The 11,940-nt window shown below is 29.7% G+C and overlaps 1 protein-coding gene across 1 annotated transcript in view; it reads right to left on the bottom strand.

The window, feature by feature from the left end:
- c12.2 (von Willebrand factor A domain-containing protein c12.2) overlaps positions 1–10,490 on the bottom strand; it is a 168,237-nt gene extending 157,747 nt beyond the window's left edge. The window contains exons 1-5 of the mRNA XM_075374827.1: positions 10,295–10,490; positions 7,559–7,639; positions 5,948–6,189; positions 3,144–3,311; positions 1,381–1,545 (exon numbers count right to left, since the gene is read on the bottom strand). Of these exons, the coding sequence (XP_075230942.1) occupies positions 1,381–1,545; positions 3,144–3,311; positions 5,948–6,189; positions 7,559–7,639; positions 10,295–10,412 (774 nt within the window). The 5' untranslated portion in view covers positions 10,413–10,490. The remainder of the gene's footprint in view (positions 1–1,380; positions 1,546–3,143; positions 3,312–5,947; positions 6,190–7,558; positions 7,640–10,294) is intronic.
- Positions 10,491–11,940: the final 1,450 nt, after the last annotated feature.

The raw sequence follows: 11,940 nt of genomic DNA, 5'->3' as shown, positions 1-11,940 counted from the left end.
TTATGCTTACCATAAGACTAGTTCCAAAAGTCCCTGTACAGTGTTTTACTAGACAATAAAATAAACATCTATGTAGTAACTGAACACATAACATACAAAAGTACAATGAACTGCATACAAGCTACACTGTTTGCTAGCTACAGCTATAAAGGACCAACTGGTAGGAAAAACTGTTGAAAAGGAATACAGAAACGTCAATGAATGATCCGTATCAACTCAGCTCAGAAAATGTAATTTCATAACTGTAATTTTATTATGCTTGAAATATTTTTTTATTTATATTTTTTTTTTAAATCAATTTGTAATATATAAGAAGTTCATCATCACATTCTTGTACTTTTTAAACATCAATAAACAAATCTAAATCTACGAGCTTGCTTTATCAATCAGTCAAAGCCTAGAAGACCTTCATTTTCCACTTTATTTATCTTCGTATTTATTTCAAAAAATTTTTATTTTATTTTCACACACAATTACAAACAATAATAGTTACATATTTTATTTTTAATAATAATAAAAAGAAAATCCAATAGAACAATTGCTGCAATATAACACAGAATGTCTAACTCGAATGAAAATTTAGGTATCTCTCTGTAGATAAATCCAGATTGAATGTTAACATCACAATAACATTTTATAAAGTGAAACATAAATTCTGAGGTACACCACCAGTAACTTAAAACAGTATTAACAATTTTATAAATATTGTACTCCTAAAACAGTAATTTCTTTTAACAATTTCTTCAGTAATTAAATTAGAATAATAACTTTTCAATTTCATCAATTTCTAGTAACCAAACAAATAACAGAGCATTTATTCTCTAAAGTTTATCAATTCTTTTATATCATTAGGTAACAAATTTTATAACTTTGGAGCCACAAATCAATAAAAATATCTACACAGCATCAATTAACACTAAATTTATCATTCCTAATTAAATAACTCTTGACATAAGTGTGCATTGCTGTAAACATATTACACCTTTTTATAAACTTTTTAGGACTCTAAAAACACACAAATATCTTGAGAGCAGGAAGTTAAGTTTGTTAAAAGTGGAAAAGATTCACTTTATCTAATTTTATGAGAAATCATTCTTATTACATATTTTTGTCTACCAATAATGGCTTTACATTAGAATAATCTCACCCCACCCCCCTCCAAGTTATACTACACTATACCATCTAGTAAAGTAACGAGTTATATAAAGACTAGCAAACCAATTAGTTATACCATCTCAAGATTACAATAAAAATGAATTTATTTTAGGTTCTGTTGTTATTCTATTGTGATTTACTATTATACAATCCAAAGGGAAGAAAAATAATTATTATCACTATCACTAATTAAGCCAACTGAATAAAAGAAATTCAACAGCTTACCTTGTACGATGGAGGGGTAATATCTCTTGCTTGAAAACGAGATCTCAAAGGTGGATCTAGAGGGTTACCATGGTATCCAGGAACAGGTAAACCCAAGGCAATAACTCTGAAATCTTCACTTGCTCTTACCAGTTGCCATCGATCCAATTCATTTTTTCCATGATTCTGAAAAGATGTAGAAGACAATCTCAAAAATGCCAAATTTATATAATATTACGGAATTAAATAAAAATTTCTTAATTAATAACTACACACCAGTCCACTGAACTGACCTTTTTTTGTTTAATCTTAAACTGCACAGCCTCCATCAAGTGGTGACCCTGTAAATGAGAGATGTACTCCTCTCAGCAGCTGTAATCACTACTCTTTTGAAACAGAATATTTTTATAAACTTCTGTTATACATAAATTATTCTGTTCAATAAAAAAGGAACCACAAATTTTCATAAAATTAAATATTTTAATATTCCAGTTAAAATGAAATATTTAATATTTTCCAGTTACGGACAAATAGAAGGCTTGTTACAAATTTCTACCAAGCAAGTATATATTATTCAACAAGAACTAAATTTCACTAAATTAGTATTAGTGAAATGAGAGGATAACTTACAATAGACCAAACAAAATTAAAGCGTGGTGTATAAGATGATTGATGAATATTGGGCATCCATTCATCGTCTCAAAGCAACTATTCTTTGTAAAAAGCTGTACTTTGAAAATCCAAATCTAAATATGAAAAAACTTTTCTAGCTTTATAAAGAATACTTCAATGAAAAGTCTGCAAAGATTTAACAATGAAATACAAAACATACCTTAGATACAACTGTGAGTTATTTTAAAAATAACTTACAGTATACATTTAGGTAACCAAGAAGCGATGTTAATGATTTTTAGTACTCAATATATATATATATATAACCCATCAGGTTGGTCTAGTGGTTAACACGTCTTCCCAAATCAGCTGATTTGGAAAGTCGAGAGTTACAGCGTTCAAGTCCTAGTAAAGCTAGTTACTTTTACACGGATTTGAATACTAGATCGTGGATACCAGTGTTCTTTGGTGGTTGGGTTTCAATTAACCACACATCTCAGGAATGGTCAAACTGAGAATGTACAAGACTACACTTCATTTACACTCATACATATCATCATCATTCATCCTCTGAAGAATTATCTAAAACGGTAGTTACCGGAGGTTAAACAGGAAAAGAAAGAAAGTACTCAATATATGGATTTGAATGTTAGATCGTAGATACCGGTGTTCTTTGGTGGTTGGGTTTCAATTAAGCACACATCTCAGGATTGGTCGAACTGAAAATGTACAAGACTACACTTCATTTACACTCATACCATCCTCATTCATCCTCTGAAGTATTATCTAAACGGTAGTTACCGAAGGATAACAGGAAAAAGTAAGAAAAGTACTCAATATAAAATTATTCAATTTTAGTACTCAATGTAAAATTATTCTTACAGAAAGTCCTAATGATCTGTGTAAGAAAGTATGTGAGCTACACTTGGGAAAATTTGAACAGTATAAGGAGATAAAGAAAAAAACAATATAAATCATATTGTATATTCAACAATATGATTTTGTCCCAACAGTACTTTAAGAGTTTTGGTAACTCATGAAAGTTTGAGCAAAAACTGATAAAAATTAAGATTTGACTGTATTCTCTTTAATAATACCAAATAAAATCTGTAAAGAAAACAAAAATACAATTTAGAAAAACAATCATCAAATCCTTCAAAATAATAAAATACCTTAAGTAATTTATCATATCGTTCAGCTGGTATAAGAAATCGACCATCTTCCAGATGCATTTCTCTGTTTTCAAGAAGATTATTTAATACTGGCAGAACATTCCTTTCTGCTTTCTCAATTCCTTCTAATATCAAAACTCGGCCAGCAATAGCTGCTCTAACTGCACTCTAAAAAATAAAGAAAATTAAATATAATTTTTATTTAAACATACCTACAAAAAGTTAACAAAGAAATTGATTTTTGGCAAACATTTTATTAATTATTTAAAACTTCAGATTTCAAAGAATTTTAAATGTACAACCTATGAAAAAAACCAAAAAAAAATTAAACCTATTAAAAAATAAAAACAATAACAAAATATAAATGACTGTAAAAGTAATTTATATTTTAAGACTAAAAGTCTGAAAAATAAAATAACAGTTCTCATTCTCAAGTGAAAGTATTTAAAATTATTTATTTTTTTTTTTTTAATTTAAAAATAAGTATTAAAATTTATTATAAAAATCTACATAGATAATTAAACCTAGAAGCACCAAGTTATTCTGGTTAAGTTCAGAACTTAGAAGGGGTTTTTCTAAGATAGTAAGAAATGAACTAATGTCAGATGAAAAAACCACCACAGCTAAAAAAAATTCGTAGGTATCGTAACAAACTGAAACTTCCAACACATACAAAATTAATGAACACCACATAGAACAATTTTTATAACCAAACATTTAATTTAATACTCAAGTACCATTAATTACTCTTTAATCACCGAACATCAATTACTGAACCAGTCCAGTGAGACATTATGTCAGTCCAATGAGAAGAGTTTGCGGTATGAGTCTGCAAAACAAGAGTGTGAGATGTCAGTCAGAGAGAGCATTCTGCAGGGAAGACAGCAAAGGAGCGAATTTCCAGTGTGAATTAAGTTCAATACAATTAAGGTGATGCCACTAATAATTCCAGTAAACAATAAATACTATCGGTGAGTTACCGTAAAACTATAAGTGAAAGGGATGACGTACTAAATTCCATTCATAAACTGTTGGAGTAGTTTTATTGTGAACAGCAAAGGTGAAAAGAAAAAAGAAAAGCCAGTGAAAGAACTTTATACTTGTCTTATCTAGTGTACTATTGTTTGTTAATACAAGACTAGTAGTAAAAAGTGTTAAGACTAGCAGGTATGCTACATCTTTTGTAATGAGTTTGAATTATAGTTTTCTATTTACCTAAACAGAGTAAATCCTGATGAGTATTTTAAATTGTTTTGTATATAATCTCTGTTTATTATTATGATTGACATTTATGATAGCAGTTTTATTAACATGTAATATTACTAATGTTTACTGTTGCCATAATTGTCTAACAAATCTTTTGTAATCCCATAATTATTCTAATTACACTGCTCAACATGATTTCTGTCTCATGAGTACCAATAGGTGTACTTAATGCAGTTTTTTTATCCTGTTTTCAAATATGTACTATGACTACTACAACAACTACTACTATGACAACTACTACTACTACGACTACGACTACTACAACCATCACCATCACTATCATCATTATCATTATTATTATCATTACCTTTATTATTATTATCACCATTGTCATTAATATTGATTTGTCTTGTTGAAATTATGTTTATAAACCAATAAACTGTAATTATATAAACATTTTAAATTGTCAATCTCTCAGTATTCTGATCGAGCCACGAACACGTGACAATATTATAACACACAAAACACAACATGTACAGCAAGGAATAAAGGTGCTTTAGTCCAGAAGGCAAAGCCCTTATAGTAAATCTGTAACTATAACAAGTGCTGTAATAGAATGTAATGTTTTTAAACAAGCAGCAGAAGCTAACTCCTGAACAGTGGTAGGGAAATTCATTACTCAACAGAACTGTCTAATCACTTCGTGTTCAGTTTTAATAGAAGTATATGAACAATTTGGTCAATACAAGAACGTTATTCACTGTGAATACAATTAATGTAAATCAGTAAACAAAGTGTAAAAAATTAAATATTCTATGTGAATAAACATAGAATTCCTTTACAAATTCAACTTGAAGTGGGTTGAAAGTAGAATAAGAATAATGTTTGTAAATAATTTGTTGGTAGTACATAGCAATATTTATCCAAGAGACTAAGAGCAGCATTGTTCAAATTCCAGCTTATTCTTATAGGTATCAATCAGCTTCTTTAAACAAATTAGATAGAAGTGTTCAACATATTCAATGCTGTGATATTAATTTCACACACATAAATTAATGATACCAAATGAGTCACATCTTTATCTTAGTAGTAACAGTAAACAAAATTTTTGTAATTGGAAGACTGAAATCGATGAACCACTACATAATGCCAAAGTTGTAAGATATGGAGTATCTTTGTTTGGAATTAATGATTCATACTTTTTCAAAGATACAGATATAGTAACTGTTACTTAGTACAGTTATTTGGTTCCAAAGGGATGGTGCAACAGCTTATACTGCTCAGGAGACAATAAACAGTCTGTGAGATATGTTTCCTGGTTCTTGGACACCTAATTTCCCATTTCAGAGACATAGATTGGCCACTCAGCTCTCAAGATCTAACTGCTGCAGACTACTTCTTTTTGGGGTACCAGAATTCTATGTAAATAAGTCTTATACCACTTGTGATTTGAAAAATAACATTAAAGAAATCAGATGAATTAATAAAAGATCGTTAAAAAGAGTTATATCTATTGTTGAACAGGACTTAATGAATGTATTTTGATAGGAATAGCATTTAAAAAATAATTAATTTTTGTTTAAAAAAGAGTTGCTAACCTGATCAAGATATTTTGCAGTACCATTTTTTATTTCACGGCGCTGTTTCAGATCAGCTTCAGTTGTATCTCTTGACAACGAAACAAATTCAACTTCTCTCTTGGTTAACTCTAAATATTGCATTGCAAGCCGCCGCTTGGAGGGGCCAGGTCGACCAATTAAAAACATGTCTTGTTCTAATTCATCTTTCTGGAGCATCCATCTCAGATGATGCAATGTTTCTTGATCTAAGTTATTATTCACTAAAACAAAGGAAGGTAGACCAAATTATCCTTATCAAATTCTATTCATACAATAAAAATTCAATAAATACTATAATCTATTATAATTTTAAATTTCAACTTTTCTAACATACAAAACCAAATTCTTCAACTAAGTGTTTTTAAGGACTTACTTCAAAACATTTTTAATAGATTTGTGACTATCCTCAAGAACTGATGATGCTATTTTAATACTGCCTCAATTGATGTTAATACTACAGTTGTGTTTTTTTTAATTAGACATACTAAGAATGTGTATCAACATCAACATATTCTGTTGTTTAAATCTAAACAAGTTCAGAAAAACTTGCGGAATAGAAGGGTTTCATAGCCGAGAAAAGGCTACACATTTCGTTTTGTCGGATGAAAATGTGAAACCAGTTGTCTTGGACCAAGCCTCAAGGCAAAATATAGTGTTCTGTAGTAGTCGCTCTGCTGTGGGTGTTGAACGGCCCGCAATGTAAATACCAAAATCGTCAACAAATAGAGAACATGAGACAGGAGCCTGTACACAATTGGTAATACTATGGCTACAGAAAATAAGGTGGCACAATACATCACCTTGAGGTACTCCATTCTCCAAGATGACACTATCTGAGAGTGAATTGTCCACACAAACACGAAATGTCCGGTGATTTAAGAATCCTCGGATAAAAGCAAGCATATTGCCCTTGATTCCCCATCCCTTGAGGGTGTTAAGAATACTATGTCGCCAGGCCATGTCGTACGCCTTTTTTATATCGAAGAAGATAGGAACGAGGTGCTGGTGGAAGATCGTCCTTGTCGGAAACCACACTCTTCCGAAGAAAGAAAGCCATGTTTCTCCAAGTACCATGCAAGCCTGCGGTTTACCATTCTCTCCATTATTTTACCCAACACGCTTGTTAAAGAAATAGGGTGGTAGCTTGAGGGGTCGGTTTTTCTTTACCAGGTGAAGACATGAGTCTAATTGCAGTGATAGCCTATGTACAGTTTATCAGTCTCTAGAGACTGCAAAACACATCATCCTTGACTATGAAGTCTTAGAATTTAAATCCTTCCATATATTTATGGAGCAAGCTTTTGAGAAGCATGAGAATTCCTAATCTGGTTAAATATCAAATTACTCTCAGATATAAAAGTAACCTTTGATTTAGTCTTATTTATTTTCAAAATAAGTTTCTCTTCTAGCAATAACTTCACGCCACTTGGTATTTACTATGCCACATGGTACACCCCAAAATAATTATGATGCACAATTAATATAATGTTACTACATAATAAATACGATGTTCATAGCAATTTACAGTGTACACAAAAAAAAAAATTAATAAATATAATTTTCAAAATTAGAATTCTATTGAATACTTACAATATTTTCTTGGAATATATGCATAACTTCCTGGTTCATTTACAGCTCTCTTTACATCTCCAATTGTAACAACAGACATCCCTGAGAAATGGATTACATTAATTTCATAAATTTTTTTGAAGAACAAAAAATTTTCATAACATTTAATATTAATTTGTATTACAATTTTAACATTTATTTCTAATAATTCCTATTTTAACTACCAAAACAGCTAATACCAAATAAAAACAAATTATTATTCCTTACCTAAATTCATATTTTCACTAGAAAAATCTTAGGAATAAGATTTTCTAGGATAAAATTTTATACTGTAATAAAATTGGTAATTAAGATTTTATTGCAGTCAATCCCAATCATCCCCATTTCAAATTTGGGTATTTGATAGACAAAATTATAACTATAAAAATAATACTTTTTGTAAGAGAATCAAAGATCCACATTTTCAAACTTAAGTCAAAATTTAATTTCACAGAAAATATTTTTTTTTTTTTTAAATATAACATGTTGCATGTCATATGAAAGGAATTAATTAGTTTTAAAATGAATCCAAATTCTAGCATAACAGAAAATGAAAATAGCTTTTAGACATGAAAGTAAAAAAAAATTTTTAACATTTTTATTTTTAACAATTCATAAAAAGTTAACAAAATAAGTTAGGATCCTGAAACTTTACAGTATTATTGTTATTTGTTAGATTGAACCAACCAATCTGGACTTTATGCAGAAGCATCAGATTAAAAATTGCATTTTTGTGATGATTTCATTTGGACTAAATAAATGAAAAAAATACAGAAAGTTACAAAATAACTTCAAAAAAATTATAAGCATTATAAAATTGATACAATAAACATTATTATTGTATAATATACTCATTTTTATGACAGAAACTGATATAGGAAAAAAAACTGTTTACAGTATTACATCCAGCACTGGGTCACCAAAAAATTCATACATGCGACACAATGTGCAACTACGGAGTGACATAAGTACATTTTAAAAAAATTATGACACGAGTGATATGTATAACATTTGTAATCATTTTAATTACTGTGTAAATAATACTTATTTTTCATGGCTATTTATCAACTCAAATTATAGTTTATTTAAAAGTTAACTGCTGCAATAAACTAAATAAATAATATTGTACTTGCACTGTTCATGCACATGTACTGGCTGGAAAATGGGAAAGGCAATTAAAAAAATCTGAGGCTGATAAAGAAATTCTAACTTCATATTCGGAAAAAGCTCCCACAAAAATGTATGATTCAGCAAAACTACATAACAAAACCATTGTTGACCAGTGTCATTACAGAGTTACCAGAGGAAAAACATGTAAGGAACACAAACTTTTTATGAGTTTGGTAGCCATGTTGACATTTTTGAGAGTGGTTAAATCTACAGGTCTGCTCCATTGTTCAATTTTACAAATTTGAATTAAATCTGATATTAGGGTTTAAACCTTTTTCACTTTATGTTGTTATACAAACACTGTAAAAATAGAACATTGTTCAAAGGACTATCTATGAATGATTTTTATCTAATTACATTGGACTTCAGATTTAGGTGTTTAGTGCCTTTTTAGACGTAAGCCACACAACAACTTAGAATTTCCATACAAAATGCCACTCTAGGCCTATTATTTATATGAAGGAAAGAAAAAATGCTGGGGTTATTATTTATCTGTTCTACCACATACAGTAAAATAAACTGAAAGAATATCAGTTCTGTATATTTATCCCTCAAAAGTAATTTAATGCTAAACTTGGAAAAAATGTATTTTCAAGTCCAATTTTTCAACTCTGACTTACATCTTAAATCCTACATAAAACAAAAACTAAAAAGTATTTAAGTATCTGTAAACTTTCTTCTTTAAGTAAATAATGAAGGATTTTTATTTAAACTGAAATATTTTCAGTCACATATAATCACTATCAGTCACAATAATGTTAGTTTTGCATTTATGGGTGGCAATTTACAGTATATATTATAAGTTATTCTAATGTAAAATTAATCATTTTTAATGTCCTTTAATATGCACATGCAAAATTTCTAGCTTAACATTAATGTTAGTCATTTGTTCGACAGTGTTGATAAATTATGAAGCAAAATTTTTAAGTTTACCTTTATTTAATATTAAAATACCTTTCCTTTAATATATTAACAAAACTGTAATGAAGTTATGTTATGGGTAATATAGTTCATTTTAGTCTTTGGTCTACTATTTACTTTAAATCTAAATTTTTTTAAAGTACAATCAATATTTTCACAATTTTTGTTAATGTTTATATGGATAATCTATTTAATTAATTTGTTATTACAACCAATATAATATAATGATAACTACAAAGTTATCAACGCAAAGTTACTACTGCAGCATGGTACAAAAGGTCAACCTTATCTAATACTTGAAACTGTACATTCTGGACAAATAGACAAGCAAGTTCTTAGACAAGGATTTACTTATATGTATTTATAAGTGTGTAAGTAAAAACCGACAGTAGTAAGTTATTTAGTCTTAGTTGTAAGCTATTTCGTCTTTTTACAAATCATAGAATACATATTATAACCTATTAAGCCCCATTCAAAAACCAACAAATCATGATCACTGACAACGCGATGTACAACTACAAAATTCATTAATCCACGCTAATACACTATTAAACTCGTAGTAAGAAATCATTCCCAACTTTCAAATAACTACACACTTAACCTAAAAACGCAAAATATTTAACAAACCTTCTGAATATGTTCTTTTACACTGCATTTTTCTAGATTTAATGGAAATCTTTGCGTTTGTGCTACACAAAATCCTAAATAATACGGTTAATCGGCGATGAGCAGGACTAGAGAACATTTTTAAATTTCTATTTCCGATTAATACTATCTAAACGTGACATGACGTTAACATGAGACTAGCAGATGAGCCAGTGCTTCCAATTAGTAATGGGAAGATCGCGAACGAGTCGTTTCTTCGATTGGATTCTTTACTGAACGAAAGAATCGAGAATCGGTTTGCAGGAGAAACCGATTCTTAAAAATGAAATGGATAGGCGACGGGAAACCAAATCTTTCTCAGTTATGATTCGATTCATAGCAATATTTCTTATGCATAGCTTGTAATGGGGGATCCTCCTACCACACCAAATTCTACCCTGCGTTTATTTTATTTATTTATTTAATGTTTTCCACACATGATGCATAACTTATTACATCACCATCACTAATGTTTATTGATATAACTTCTGATTATAAAATATTTTCTTTAACTGAGTTAATCTTAAACAATTAAATTTTATCTTAAGCCCCATAAAACAATTTTTGATTATCATCAACTACAGCGAATGAGAGCCAAATTTTTTTTTTCAACTCATTAAAAGTATTTATATTTATTTTTTTCTTGTAAACCTTCGGAAGAACCGTCAGGAATTACTTCAGAAAGTGAATAAGGGTGATATGTATGAGTTTAAATGAAATTTAGTCATGTAGTCTCAGGTCGACTAGTTCTGAAATGTATGGTTAATTGAAACCCAACCACCAAAGATCACCGCTATCCACGATTCATTTGTCGCTGCATGTTTTGTAGTTTGGAGGCAGCATGAGAACTTCGTTTAAAAAATTTGACAATTACGTTCGATTTTACCACAATTGTTTTTACTTCAGACACTGCTGCTTGGACAATTAAATTAATTGTATGCGCTAAGCAAGGAATATGGCGTAGCTGACAATTGCGAATAGCAGCTTTTAAATTTGCAGCATTGTCACTAACAACCGCTCCTATTTTGTTAGTAATGGCCCATTCATTGAATTTACCTTGTAATTCAATGGCAATGTTTTCAGGCGTATGTTGACTGCAAATTTCCATACAAGTAAGTAATTGGGTTTTTAAATTGTAATCATGGTCAATGAAATGGATAGTTATGGCCATATAATTATTATTTGAAACTGATGTCCAACTGTCAGTGGTTATTGCGCATGCTTCTATATTATATAATGACTTACGAATCTCACAAGAAATTCTATCATATAATTGTGGAATTAAACTAGTTGTAATTGTTTTCCGACAAGCAAGCGAATACCCAGGGTTTAACATATGAACAAACTTTTTGAATTCTTCAAGAAGAAACGAGTGAAATAAGTTAATATTCTTTAGTTATTAACCTAATTAATTGAATATCTAACGCTCGGCTTTTACTTTGAGGGACAGATTTTGTAACAAAGGAAATAAGGGACAACTGTTGTGTTTTTTTTTTAGGACAAAGATGTTATTGGAAGCACAGAAGAAGGATTAGGCGATTCAACAAGGTTTGTTAATTTACGGGCTAATTGCTGCAATTCATTTGGTTCAGTCGCAGTAGACGTAGTAGGATTTAAGTTATAATGCA

Source organism: Lycorma delicatula, chromosome 1, assembly GCF_047948215.1.
Source record: "Lycorma delicatula isolate Av1 chromosome 1, ASM4794821v1, whole genome shotgun sequence".
Lineage (NCBI taxonomy): Eukaryota > Metazoa > Arthropoda > Insecta > Hemiptera > Fulgoridae > Lycorma > Lycorma delicatula.
This window is presented reverse-complemented; position numbering and strand designations above follow the sequence as displayed.